The sequence below is a fragment of the Adiantum capillus-veneris genome, chromosome 3 (genome assembly GCF_014529385.1).
Source record: "Adiantum capillus-veneris isolate H3 chromosome 3, ASM1452938v2, whole genome shotgun sequence".
NCBI lineage: Eukaryota > Viridiplantae > Streptophyta > Polypodiopsida > Polypodiales > Pteridaceae > Adiantum > Adiantum capillus-veneris.
Window position 1 is genome coordinate 157860082 of NC_140933.1, and position 14551 is coordinate 157874632.

Sequence of the window (14551 nt, forward strand, 5' to 3'; positions counted from 1 at the left end):
GATAGCACTTCTTGCATGCACTCCACATTATAGGGCACATTTTAACCTATGTACTCAAGCAATACCACTGAGTACACAATACCACTTCTTCTTCTTCTCGGCTCTTCACCTTCTCTGCAAATGTGTGTGAAGTAATATGAGGGCAAGATTGGTACATACAAAGGTGTATAAGAGAAGGAAGAGATGTGGGTGAGAGTGCATGCAAGTGTGTATGTGAACAATGACAATCATGTCCCATGGGCAGCGACAGGTGCAAGAGTGTATGTATGTAGTGCAATAAAATAAGTCATACTTCTACAATATAAAACTAAAATTGGAGGCTTCACATTCATGAATTCCTTAACTTACGGGTGCTTTTAAAGAAGGCGAGCGTTAAAATTGGAATATACACTTACAAGTACTTCCCATAAGAATGTGAACTTGACCAGATAATACCTACAATGCAACCAAAAAGAAGATGCAAGGACTATGCCTTGATTCTATTGTCACACTACCTCCCAACATTGGTGTCGTTGTCAGAGATCGATTGCTTAAGCTAGTGGAGCTATTGGATATAATAAAAGAGCCTTATTTGCTAATATTATTTTACTAATTACGCTGGATTTTAGAGTGTATGCAACTTGATTTGGTGTGCAATGTGGATGTGTGTTGCATATGTGCACATAGAAATGATGTAGCAACATTTTGCACATCTCTAATTCCATATCAATTTTCTCTTTTTCATCAAATCTGTATATTCTTACGATTTGGATTGTGAACTTAGTTGCAAATTGATTAATTATCTAATTCGTGATGTGACTATGAGACTATGGTTGCACTCTGTGCTTTGATAGTGTTCAGTTTTTTACAGAAAAAATAAAATTTGACATGTTTTAAATTTTTTGCTAATTATTACACAAATTTTTGATCAGTTCTGTTGGAATTCAACAGTACACGACATCATTGGATTGATGTGAATGTGCGTTCGTGACATAGTTGTGAGGCATGTTAGTATTTATCTGCAAGGCTGTGAGCTTTCTGAATTTTTAGAGAAATGTTAGGTTGTTGGCTATTTTAGAGAGAGATTTGCTAGTTATTGGCTATTTTGGGCATTTTTGTACTCCAGCATAGATTTTTCCGAAATTTTGAATATTTTTGGCTGAAAACATGCAACAATACTTATGTGTTCCATTGAAAGTACTGGGAACAAAGCCACGTTCGAAGTTGTGTTTTTTTCAACTTGCAAAGGTACATGGAAGTCGAGGTTGACCAAAAATCTCGTGTACTATTACCTTCATGTGTGGCAGGAAATGCAAGTCTTAGCTCCTTTTAATGAAGGGGAGCCTTCTTAACATAAGGTTTACAGATAAGATAAGGCTACCAATCTTCCCAGGTGTCCAAGATGAGCACCAGATATGGCTACCAATCTTGCCACGTGCAATTTGGAGATACTGCAGAATGAGCAATCCTCATGTGCATCACACCCTTTGCGACACCTGAAAACCTGTTTAAGAGTATGACAATCATTGGAACAGTTTAAGCAAGCAAAGGATAAGCCCAGGAGAGGGAATAGTGACACCATATATCGCTAGATATCTTCCCTACCACACAGACATTGACAACTCAGGGGGGTCGGTCGGTCGTCCCTCTTTATTTACACCATGTCTTAAAAACTCTTGTAAGACTAGGTTATAGTTGGAACATAGCTGGCAGTCCAAAGACAAAATGGCAACCTCTCCTTTCCCAAGGAGACTTCGGAAGTTTCGTGTCATTAATCTCCCAAATCAAGCCTGAAACATGCTCACACACAACAGAACCCGACGATTTTGTAACTTGATTGATAATAAAGATTGGTGGAATTAGTTACAAAGTGGCAAAATGTTCGCATGTGAATATATGTGAAGCTAGCTCAACTCTGGAGAAAAAATCTCCCTCCTTATGATCCATGCTTCAAGCCCCTCATGGAGAGCCATGCATGTGAGAGAGCCACAGCCTCTCTGCTCTCTTGGCAAGGTGAAAAATATGGAGGGCTTGATAATAAGCAAAGAATAGCTGCGTGGAAAAAATTGAATGCTGTGAGTTCCCTGCATATTGTGGTGGGAACTTCCTACAAGCTGAACATGTAGACTTCCACAAATCATTGACAGCCGGAATTTAGCTTCCTGAAGGAATGGGTAGGTACAAGCACATAGCCCACAGGTTATTGATTGCTATTTGTGCGTCCTGCTACATGAGACAGTCGAGAAATGAGAGGAGCTTCTTCATCTCCTGTTACACTTGCTCCACCCCCCTCCACGAAATTTCCATTATTCTCCGACGACTTCTTCTCAAGCTTTTTCTCCTGTGATCATCCACACGAGGGGTTTTTTAATTTAAAAAATCTATACAAATTAATGGAAATATGTTAATATACATATAAAAAGGCACCTAAAACGACATTTGAAACATAAAAGCATGCACACAAGTGCACTAAACCATCACCACCCCACCCTTCACACACGTGCGTGCACAAGAACTCAATGACCAACAGTGCACACATGAAGCACCTGGTACGCACGCACAAATCTAATCAAAGGAGATAGATCATTAGTTACAAAAACCATGATTGCTCACTTTCAGTAGAGCTTTCAACTTCTCTGGAATCGCCTCAGAAGGCAATTGGCTGGCATGAGATTCTCTCAGCTTGAGATAATTATATGTGACAACCCCTGTAAGAGCTGTACACTCCAAAAAAAAAAACGAATTCAGGTTTTTGCAAGGGTGGTTATATCAATTCTAAACAAGATGAAGACATCTTTACCTATAGCATAGCCTATAATATTCAGGCCTGTAAGCTTCGAATCTGGAAATACCAAAGTCGAAAGGGCAATCAATATCCAGTCTTTCAGCACACCAGCCACTCTTACGGTTATGGCCCCTGTTCGGCCTATGACTAAAAACACCGATATATTCAGAGCTAGGGCACAAAGCGCATTGCTGAAGAAAATCCAGAAATTGAATGTGATCTTCATTTTTTGCTCCTCCATTACAGGCTTCTCAAGGTAAAACCATGGCATGAATAGAAATAAGAAGCTGCAAAAAAGGAAAACTTGTGAGCTCTCTCTCTCTCTCTCTCTCTCAAAAGTGAGGCTTTTGACCCTCACATTACAAAAAAATCAACCATCGGTCCATAATATAAGAAATATGGGAAAAACCCTAAAAGATGTACATTAGAATCATGGGGAAAAATCCCGTAACAAACCATAGGGTCCATCTCGGGATAAAGATACACTAACCAGGTGGTGAAAAGTAGCTATCTGGATAGTGATCAAGTCTACACAAATCTGCCCAAAGCTCTGTCCACCTAGGGAATGTAGCGAAAACCACGAAGTCCATGCTGTGTATCTGCCTGATATAAGGCATTGATTGTAAAAACCTCCTGTAGCAGCTCACAAAAGCCAAGGGACTATGAAATCCCTTGGCTGTGCATCCGCCTCCACTCTTAACATTTCTTGATGATTACCCCAAAATTCAAATAAGGATGCGGATGTACAAGCTTGGACACTCCAAGCGAGGAATCAATAGCAACACACGAACAGAAACTTCAAAATCACTGAACCTTTGAGAGAGAGAGAGAGAGAGAGAGAGAGAGAGTCGACATGGCACAACGGAGTTCCGCGCCGAGAAGCATTGGCCCCAAAGATCGGCGCCCCTTTCGATTGTTCTTTCTTTACTGATCTTAACAGGGTACAACTCTCGAGGGTCCTCGGCTCTCAGACTCTGCGTCCAGATGCTCTGTAGAGTGAGGCCCAAAGGGCTCTTTTTGGCATGTCCCAACGGGGTGAGGCCTTGGTAATGACTTCCCTTTTTGCTAGTGAAAAAGGAGAGGAATTTTTTTTTTTTAATGTTCAATTTTTTGATTGGTTGCAAGAGATGGAAGATACTCATCACATGATACTTAAATTAAAAGAGGTGGAAGTGCTCAATGTTGGGATATTTGTTTGAAGGTGAAATCTGCTGGAGATTCTCTTCGTTAAAGAGGAAGTGAGAAGGATGTATTTAATAATTTAAAATTACTCTCTCTCTCTCTCTCTCTCTCTCTCTCTCTCTCTCTCTCTCAAGAGTAGGGCTTGGACCCTCACATTACATATACAAACCACCATCGATCCATATATAAGAAATATGAGACAAACCTTGAAAGATGTACATTAGAATCATGGGGGAAAATTCCATAACAAACCATAGGGTCCATCTAGGGATAAAGATACTCTAACCAGGTGGTGAAAAGTAGCTATCTGGATAGTGATCAAGTCTAAACAAATCTGCAAAAAGCTCTTTTCACCTCGGGCACTGTAGCGAATGTAACAAACTTGGACACTCCAAGTCAAGAATCTACCGCGACAGCACCAAATAACCACTTCGAAAACAATTCATAGTTCACAATTTATTCGACACCGGCCCGGCGGAGTTCCGTGCCTAGAGTTATTCGCCCCAAAGACTGGCGCCCCTTTCGGTACTTCTTTTTGAATTAATATGAGTTCAAAGTACAAGAGTACGGGCAAGTGCTCTCACTCAGACTATGCGTCCAGATGCTCTGAATTGTGAGTGGCCTACCCACTTATTTATAGATTACAAGGGGTGCTAAAAGCAGAGCCCAAAAGCTGAAAATCAAAAGCTTTCAAAATAAAGCAAAAGCTGGTTCTTTTTTTTTCTCTCTCAAGCTCGCTCTCTCTCTCTCTCTCTCTCTCTCTCTCTCTCTCTCTCTCTCTCTCTCTCTCTCTCTCTCTCTCTCTCTCTCTCTCGTGCCTAAAAATAAAGCAAAAGAGTTCTCCCATCTCTTGCGTAGAATAAAAAACAAGGCCAAAAGCTGCCAAAAAGCAGAAACTGCCGCAGCCTATTGCTTCCGCAAATTTTCCGCCGCAAAACACGGGGGTCTGTACCCGCGTGTCAATGTTGCCGTACAGCCAGCCACGTCAGCATTCTGCCACATCAACATTCCGGGATTGGGGCTGTCCATGCTGGAGGTGTGTGGGTGTACACTGGCTGCCACGTCACCAATTTGTGACATACCTCCCTCTTGAAAGCATTGTAATCGCCCTCGATTACGCCTGCAAAACAGACAAAAGCCATTACCTACCTTAGCAAACATTGGTTGTTACTACCTACGCACTAGGAACACACATCTAGCACATGTACCAATCGACAGTCACATCACACGACATCACACGACATCACATGACATTCAACATTCTTTCAGATCTTAGACCATGATTTATCGGCAATGCTGTTAGCAATCGCATCTAGATCCATTCAGGACCTCCTAGATGCCCGATTGACTAACCCCTATTGCAACCATGTCTATTCGAGATCATTCAAACCAAAATGCTGTAGTCATTTCGTCTATTAGTTCTTGCACTTAAAAACAAGTCAAGAACAAATCACTTTCATATTCAGGAGTTCCATTTCATAAAGTCATCCAGCAGAATACTGTCCGCTCTCAGTATCCCTGAAGCTCAAAGAGACATCACTGACTCTAGTATTCAAAAATCGAGGCATCTGTTGACAAAGGAGTTGAGTAACTCCCCTCTTGTGCAAACCCACTGTACCATATCTCCGGCTAGGCTGAATTCTGGGTTCCATTTGGAGTAGACTATGCTAAACCAAAAGTTTCAAGGTAAAGATTCACATTCCCAGGAATATCTGCTAGGTCTTCCTCCATTCGCTTCGCATCATTGCGAAGTAGGTCTTGAAGTTAACCAAGAACCGTCAGTTCGCTTTACCTTCTTTCTTTCTTTCTGTGCCAATTTCTGTTCTGGAACGAGTATCTGCTCGTTTTCGTCCAATTCCGCTTGCACATCTAGCTTCCCATCATCGGGCACATCGCCTTCAAAAGGCTTTAAGAGACTCACATGAAAAACATTGTGAATCCTGCAAGTATTCTGGCAGCTTCAGTCCAAAGGAGATATCATTTATCTTTTCGGAAAATTTGGAAAGGTCCACACTATCTCATGCTAAGCTTTCAAAGAAGCCGCTCTTTTCCCTTTTTTTCTTTCTCGGGAGTGCCTTCCCATGATGTGAGAGCACCCAATCATTCTCCTTTAATTTCAAATCGCAACAATGGCAATCTACTCCCTTTTTCTGTCTTTCTTGAAATTTTTGCAAAGCCTCCTGGACCAAGTCCCTCGTGAACTGGTCGGCTTCAAAGAAAAATCTTATCTTTCGTGCTAAGGAAGGATGGAACCTTCGTAGCAAATTCAAGAATCTCAAATGGCACCTTCCCCAACAAAGATTTACTCGTGTTACTGTAGGCATATTCCACCAAAGGTAAAAACCTTTCCCAAGTAGTCTTCTGATCCAACAAAGAAGACTTCAACAAATCCAATACTACTGAATTAGCAATCTCTGATTGCCTGTCAGTCTGCGAGTGGAGACTCGAGAGAGAACTGCAACCGCGTGCCTATGTTCTCCCAAATAGCCGTCCAAAACAAACTCGTGAACCTGGGGTCCTGTCGAAGACAAGTCTCAGGCATGCCATGTAATCTGAAGACCTGGGCAATAAACAGTCGTGCCTACGCGGTGTTCTCGGGAGATGAAATCCATTGCAATACTTTCCCAGGGGCGGGTGGGTATGGGTAAAAAGGCTGTAACAATCCCTATGCTTTATGCCTGTCAAACTTGACCTTCTGGCATACCAAGCAATTGCGCACAAACTCGTCCACATCCTTCTTGAGTCTTGGCCAATAGAAGTATCTCTCTACCCCTTTCAAGGTGGTAGCCATGCCGCGGTGACCCGTAAAAGGCGGACAGTGGCATTCTGTTAGAACCTTTTCCTCAACGGCTGTGTAACGCACAACATGGTTTTCTTCATCAAGTAGCTATCCCGAATGGAATAGTCCACTACCATCTCCCCTTTCTGTATTCAACTGAATACATCTACAAAATCTGTATCTGTGGTGTACTGACCGACCATATCCTCGAAGTTTCTATGATGTATCGCGGAAATAGCCAGAACCAACGGCTTTCGGGACAAAGTATTTGCTACCAATTTCTTCTGTCCCTGCACATGGACAATCCGAAAGTAAACCGTGACAAGATGTTTGCCCACCGCATCTGCTTTTTCCGATAGCTGCTTCCGTGACAAGACGTAGCGTAAACTACCATCATCTATGAAAACCGTAAAATCGGCTTCGAGTAGGTAATGTCGCCACTAAATAAGAGCATGTACGGGGAAACTGGACATATCTCCACGAAGTGCCATAACAAAAAGGCACCGAATGAACAGGATGAAGAAAGGCCAGAAAGTTCCAAAGCAGCTGAGGAACGTGGCAGAAAAGGCAGATAAAAACCACAACTGGTACCACATTGCGTGGAGCCTGAACCGAATCAAATGAATGAAAGTACAAACTTTGTCGCTTTTTGGGCAAAAGGAAAGAACAGGAAGCTCTTTTGAAGGAGCCAAGGCCAACTTCTTTTGGATTGGCGGCTCGATTTGGAATAACGTCCGATAGGCTAAGGCCACAGGCGGAGGTAGTTCGAGTGGCACCCGAATGGGATGTTGCCATTACACCGAGCATTGGCAAACTTCGTTTACAATGACAGGGGTGCTTAGGGCACGAGCAGTTTTACGTATTTGCCTTGGAAGGTTGTGACGTTCTACTCGAAATCCCTTGGTACCACAACAACAAAGCCGTGGTTGACTATCGGGCCGAGAAAGCGACTTTGACAAATGAAGGGCTCAGAGATTGTACTTGATGAACTTCAGTTTCTTTACTCACTTTTTTTGGGAGAGAACTGAACGATGGATAAAGGTCGAATATGTTTTTGTCCAGAACAAAAGAACGCCAAGATTTTCTCCACACTCATGCCGATTGCTTTTCAGAGGGCCAGCCAGGCGTGTTGCCACCTGCTCATCCTGAAGATCATACTATTGATCTTATCCTAGGAAGCACACCACCAAATCGGCCACCTTACCATGTGAGACGAGCCCAGAACAAAGAGATTATGAACCAAGTGAAAGACCTCTTGAAAAAGGGTCTTGTCCAGCCTAGTACTTCACCGTATTGCTCTCCTGCATTGTTGATTTTGAAAAAAGACAGATCTTGGAGAATGTGCATCGATTATAGAGCTCTCAACAAAATCAACATCAAGAACAAATTTCCGATTCCTAGGATCGATGATATACTCGACCGATCCACAGGGATCTTCGTGTTTTAGCAAGATTGATTTGAAGAGTGAATATCATCGGATCCGAATAGCACAGGGAGACGTCTACAAGACAGCCTTTCGGACAACTTTTGGGTTATTTGAGTTTTTGGTTATGCCTTTTGGCTTAACCAATGCTCCTGCAACATTTAACCAGATGATGGACATGATTTTTCGAGAGTACAAGCTATTTATTGGCACTTTCTTTGATGATATCATTGTTTTCTCCAAGAATGAGGCAGAACATAGAGATCATCTCCTTCAGGTCTTTCAGGCATTTAGAGATCACAAGTTAGTGATTAATGCGAAGAAAAGTGAATTTTTCCTACCAGAGATACACGTTTTGGGACACATTATCTCAGCAGCAAGAGTGTACATGGATCCGGCCAAGATAGAGACTATCCGTGATTGGCCCGATTTGAACAATGTCCATGAAGTTGGAAGCTTCTTGAGATTGTGTTCGTACTATAGGCGGTTCATTCGAAAGTTTGAGAGGTTGCTTCCCCTTTGCATATCTTGACACAGAAATGACTCCCTTTCTCGTGGGGACCCACAGAGGTGACTGCCTTTAAGACTTTGAAAGAGAGATTGACTACGGGACCAGTTTTGACTTTGCCGGACTTGCAGAAGTCGTTTGAAATATATTGTGATACTTGTGGTCGTAGTCTGGATGCAGTCTTAATGCAAGAAGGCCAATGTCATTGCCTACGAGAGCCGATTGTTCTCAAGGCCGGAATTGACAACACAGATTTGTGAGAAAGAGCACTTCCTCTCCTTTATGTAGAGAGCCCTCTCTTGAGGAGTAAGCTTGGGTCGTGCATCCTGATCTTTTTGTTCTGGGTTGCTCTTTCTCTTTCTACTTTCATTTTGCGAAGTCTGTTCGACTCTTTGTGTCATGATCTCATATGTGGGGTAGGTCAGACTACCAGAGTGAACGGTAAAACCCCGTTTTGTATGACTCATCAACTCCTGAATGGAAGCTGACTTCTATTCCAAGCACTGATCTCAGATCTATGTAGAAAGACACAAGGTAAACCGCTCAATGAAGAGGCGGGTAGAAAAGAGCTCCAGAATCTCTCGCAATAAGCGTCCACTGTATCCTTCTTCGTCATCCGAAGATGGTTCCAAGCAGTTCGTATATCGCGTTCATACTCTCGAGTCAGTTAAGAAGAAATAAAAAACCTCTTGAATTTCAGCCATTTAACTGGCGCAGCCTTGTGTAATAGAAGCGTGGACCACCAAGTTCGAGCATTCCCCTTAAAATAAGAGGCGGCTCTCCGAATCTTAGAGTGCTCTGAGTAACGCCCTCCCGCGAAAGCGATGTCAAACTGCTGTCCAAAAGACAAAGCCTTCGAAGCATCTCTATAACCAGGAAACATGTCAAATTTAACTGACTGTCCACCTTCCTTAAACTCTCGAACTTTCTTGCTTTTGTCTTCCAGAAAGTCATACTGGTTGGCTTTATAAAAAATTCTTCTTCTTTGCATAAAAGTTGTTGTCGTCAAAGTCTGAACTGTCTGTAGACGAGTCCTCTGTAGAACTGTCACTCATGGGGCGAGATTTAGACTTCTTTGTCTTTTCTCTTGCCCTTTCCGAAGTGTTGCTTCTTGCTTCGCTTTTTGACTTTTTGGTCTTCTTCGCTCGAGTCAGATGAGCTAGAAGAACTATCAGAAGAAGAAAAAGAAGAAGAATTGGATACTCCTTCAAATCAAACTTGCTTCTTCTGTTTCTTTGCCTTTTCAAATATCGACTGACGACCCAGAAAGCCCGGGAAGTCAGTGCCTTTCTTCTGCTTTTTGCCGTGCTTTTCAGCTTTGTTCTGTGCGTCAAAAAGCTGAGCAATTCTTGCATCAACCACCTCTTCTAATTCTTTCTCAGTATACTTCTTGGAAGTCGGAGGTTTCATGAGAGCGGGTTTTCGGGGTGGTTCTGTGGTTTTCTGCCACTACATATGCACTTCCTCCAAAGAGATCTTGCTCATATATTTTGCCATTTTCGGGTCCTTGGCAAAATTAAGCATCATCTTTGCTGCATCGCAGATCAATCGTTGACGCTCCATCTCTCGACGCTCCACCTGAGTAGGCCAAGCCGGGCCATACTCCTTGCCTAAATCTTCGTTGTGATCCCTTCCCGCATCTCCGGATGCAGAGGGAGTCGACTGATCCTTGCCTGAAGCCATAGGTGCCGCAGGAAAAAAAAAATTGGGATCGGATTTCCCATAGAAGAGAAATCGGCCGTGCTCTGATACATTTGTAACAGACTTGGACACTCCAAGTCAAGAATCTACCGCGACAGCACCAAATAACCACTTCAAAACAGTTCACAATTTATTCGACACTGGCCCGACAGAATTCCGTGCCTAGAGTTATTGGCCCCAAAGGCTGGCGTCCCTTTCGGTATTTGTTTTTGAATTAATCTGAGTTCAAAGTACAAGAGTGCAGGCAAGCGCTCACACTCAGACTCTGTGTCCAGATGCTCTGAGTTGTGAGTGGCCTACCCACTTATTTATAGATTACAAGGGGTGCTAAAAGCAGAGCTCAAAAGCTGAAAATCAAAAGCTTTCAAAAATAAAGCAAAAGCTGGTTCTTTTTTTTTCTCTCAAGCTCCCTCTCTCTCTCTTGAACCTAAAAATAAAGAAAAAGAGTTCTCCCTCTCTCCCATCTTGTGCGTAGAATAAAAAGCAAGGCCAAAATCTGCCAAAAAGCAGAAACTGCCGCAGCCTGTTGCTTCCGCAAATTCCGCCGCAAAACGCAAGGGTCCATATAGCTGCCACGTGTCAGTGCTGCCGTGCAGCCAGCCGCGTCAGCATTCTGCCACATCAGCATTCCCGGATTGGGGCTATCCATGCTAGAGGTGTGTGGGTGTACAATGGCTGCCATGTCACCAATTTGTGACAGCGAAAACCACAAAGTCCAGTGCTGTGTATCAGGCTGATATAAGGCATCCACTGTAAAAACCTCCTATAGCAACTAGTAAAATCCAAGGGTCTGTGAAACCCCTTGGCTGTACATTTCCTGATGATTACCCCAAATAAGGATGCGGATGTAACAAGCTTGGACACTCCAAGCGAGAAATCAATAGCAACACACGAACAAAAACTTCAAAACCACTGAAGTTTAATAGAGAGAGAGAGAGAGAGAGAGAGAGAGAGAGAGAGAGAGAAGAAAAAGAAGAGAACTTTAACGTTGTAGGAAACTATCCCAAGACACACACACACACACACACACACACACACACAGAGTTCACACGGCACGACGAAGCCGCGTCCAGAAGCATTGCTCCAAAGATTGGCGCCCCTTTTGGTATTTCTTTATTTATTGATCTCAACAAGGTACAACTCCCGAGGGTCCTTTGCTCTCAGACTCTACGTCCCGATGCTCTGTAGAGTGAGGGCCTAAGGTCTCTTTTTGGCTTGTCCCAAAAGGGTGAGGCCTTAGTGATGCCTCCCCTTTTTGCTAATGAAAAAGGAGAGGATTTTTTTATTAAAAAAATCAATTTTATATGATAACAAGCAATGGTAGCTGATTAGATAAATGCAAATGGCCACATGGCTACAAGCTTTTAGTCCTTTTAAAGGCACGCACGCACAGATGCCATAAGAATCACTTACTACCTGGTGTATCCACCATGGGTATGGGTAGGATTCGTGAGTATCAAAACAAACCTTCTCTAATGTAGTCACCAAAGCATGCATTAAAAAGCAGAGACATAATGCAAAATGACAAAATATGATGATAAGATTAATTAGGCACTTGGAGAAGCTATCATGTCATTAAGATATGTGTAACCAATTCAACCAATTTCCAAGTGTCTTTCCAACTACACAATAGGTAGCATAGCACCAAGTTCAAGTTTATTTCATTGCAAAGAAGACTCCAAACTCTATATATTTTTCAAAAGATCTTTAGCGTTGAAGATCAGAGTTTTGATCAACCCTCTGAAGATACTCAAGTATTCAACTCGATCGATTGGCATTTAGATCGGTTTTAAAATTTGTAGAGCTTTGATGTATTAAGAACTAGGTAGCTTGGACGTTTGTCAAAATCAAGCATTTTATAATGGAAATGGCCTATGTACATTGAGAATAGCCGAATTAAGAGAACTATAGTGAGCACTTTTATGAGACTACTTTGAGATCATAGAAGGTGATCTTAATTAGCAGTAGCAACATAACCATCATACTTAATTAACTTGGCATAAACAATACTTTTGCAAGAGAGAGAATTAGAGAACTTGACAACAATAGAGGACCGGATTTATGTGGAGCCAGCCTCCCCTCCAAAAGGCTTTTGTATTATAATTTCTCCCATAAAAAGAGACTTGATACAATACAAGCTTTGTGTTCCTTGAGACCTTGATGGTGCAATGAAGATAGAGAGCTTCATGTATCACAATTATGCCTGTAATTTAGTTAAATGAAAGCATTAACTTGTCCCCGGCCTCAGTCCCAAGACCTCAAACACCTTCAAAGGTAGAGAGCTAGCAGGGAATGAGGGTAGGGAAGAGGAAGAAGAAACATTCAAATGAGAAAGAAATAGTTCCTCACTTATCATCACTCTTCTTGTCACAAACTGCTGATGTGTCGAAGCCCTGAAGAATGGAGCCAACTTACAGATGCCGACCGAGGGGCCTAAACCTTAAGAAGGACAAGTAACAAAAGAAGAAGTCCTATCAACTTATGGGGACCCCGATGGGGCCCCAAGTGACATAAAGCTGGACTCTCACAAACATACAAAAGACGTGCGCAAACTCAAAGCTCGACTCTCACACACACACAAAAGACTTGCGCAAACTGATGACGTGGTATTTTTCCAAAAATTACGTTAGGTTGTACGGGTTTTCGCATTTTGCGCTGAATGCTGACATGGCAATTCTACGAAATTCCGTGATTTACGCTGGCAGCTTTTGAGCATTGCTTTTGGACCAGATACTTTTGAGTTTGAAGGCTTTTCACTATAAACTGCTTTTGGGGCCTAGGGCCTTTAAATATGAGGCCATGGGCTCATTCTTTGGCATGCTTCCTAGAGAAGGTGCACAGTCTGGAGTACCGGCTTGTACTGTATTGATGCAATATAAAGAAATACTGAAAGGGGCGCCAAGGTTTGGAGCCAATACTCTCTGGGGTGGAATTCCGCCACTCCGTGTCGCGTGTCGTCTCTCTCTCTCTCTCTCTCTCTCTCTCTCTCTCTCTCTCTCTCTCTCTCTCTCTCTCTCTCTCTCTCTCTCTCTCTCTCAGTTCAATTATTATTGAAGTGCTAAAAGTCTGTTCAGTCTGTTCTTTTCTATTCGCACGTGGTGCCCGTCATGTGACACTTCTTGCTTAGCATAGCATAATAGCGTAGTAATGAAGATGGAGAAGATGGCAAGCTTAACCATTGAAGCATGGCTCTTGGTTGGATTTGGTTCTAAGAAGTCTGATACTTTGAGACGACTTGTTCTCCTTAGGCTTTCCCTTGTTGTGCTTCATCTCCTGTGGGAGAGCAATCGCTACCGCCTTGTTGTAGATCCACGGGATCGAAGACTTCCACATGAAACCTGATATAGTCGTCTCAAAGTACCTCTCAGACGTCCCATGATCATTCGTTCTGAGGAGGGTTTGCAGTCTTTGCCTCAAATTTCTAATGTACAGATAAAGCATGAATTACGGCGAGCAGCACAAGCGACATTCATCTATGCCGTTCTAGTTACCCAAAGCATTCAAGCTCCAGACAAGCTTTGTTTACCAAGTTTAAGCATCTCTTTTTGCAAGATGATCTTGCACCCCAGCGGTTGCAAGACCATCGCATCGAGCTCACGGAGGAGAGACGGCCTGTCAGTAAGGCTCCCTACCGTTTAAACAAGACTCAGGAAGAAGAGTTAGAACGGCAACTCACGGAGTTGGTGGCCCGAGGATTCATACGTCCCAATGTAAGTCCTTTTGTTGCTCCTATTTTGTTTATCCGCAAGAAGAATGGTTCGTCTCATTTGTGTGTTGATTACAAAGCATTGAACAAGATGACTGTCAAGAACAAGTTTACGATGCTCGCATTGAGTATATCATCGATAGGCTCAATGGGCAAAGGTATTCAATAAGGTCGATCTCAAGAGTGGATACCATCAGGTAAGGGTATTCAAAGGCGACATCTTCAAGACCGCTTTTCGCACAGAGCGAGGGCAATGGGAGTATGTAGTCATGCCTTTTGGATTGACAAGTGTCGTGGGTACATTTAACCGTCTCATGGTACGCTGTTTTGGCGATATGGTTGGTGTATGTGTATTCATCTTTCTTGATGATATTCTCATTTTTTTTGCATCGTGGAAACAACATGAAAAGGATGTCAACAGGGTATTAACCCGTTTGGATGAGTATCAGTTGTACATTGCAGCTAAAAAATCTCAGTTTTTTCTCACT

The 14551-nt window shown here is 42.7% G+C and overlaps 1 protein-coding gene across 3 annotated transcripts in view; it reads right to left on the bottom strand.

Moving 5' to 3' along the window:
- Positions 1–1792: 1792 nt before the first annotated feature.
- The window catches only part of LOC147462045 (putative sugar phosphate/phosphate translocator At3g17430), a 77329-nt gene continuing 64570 nt past the window's right edge, over positions 1793–14551 (bottom strand). For all 3 annotated transcript variants that reach the window (XM_086509497.1, XM_086509496.1, XM_086509498.1), the window contains 3 exons: positions 2780–3051; positions 2593–2696; positions 1793–2320 (listed from right to left, as the gene is read on the bottom strand). In XM_086509497.1, the coding sequence (XP_086365623.1) occupies positions 2180–2320; positions 2593–2696; positions 2780–3051 (517 nt within the window). In that variant the 3' untranslated portion in view covers positions 1793–2179. The remainder of the gene's footprint in view (positions 2321–2592; positions 2697–2779; positions 3052–14551) is intronic.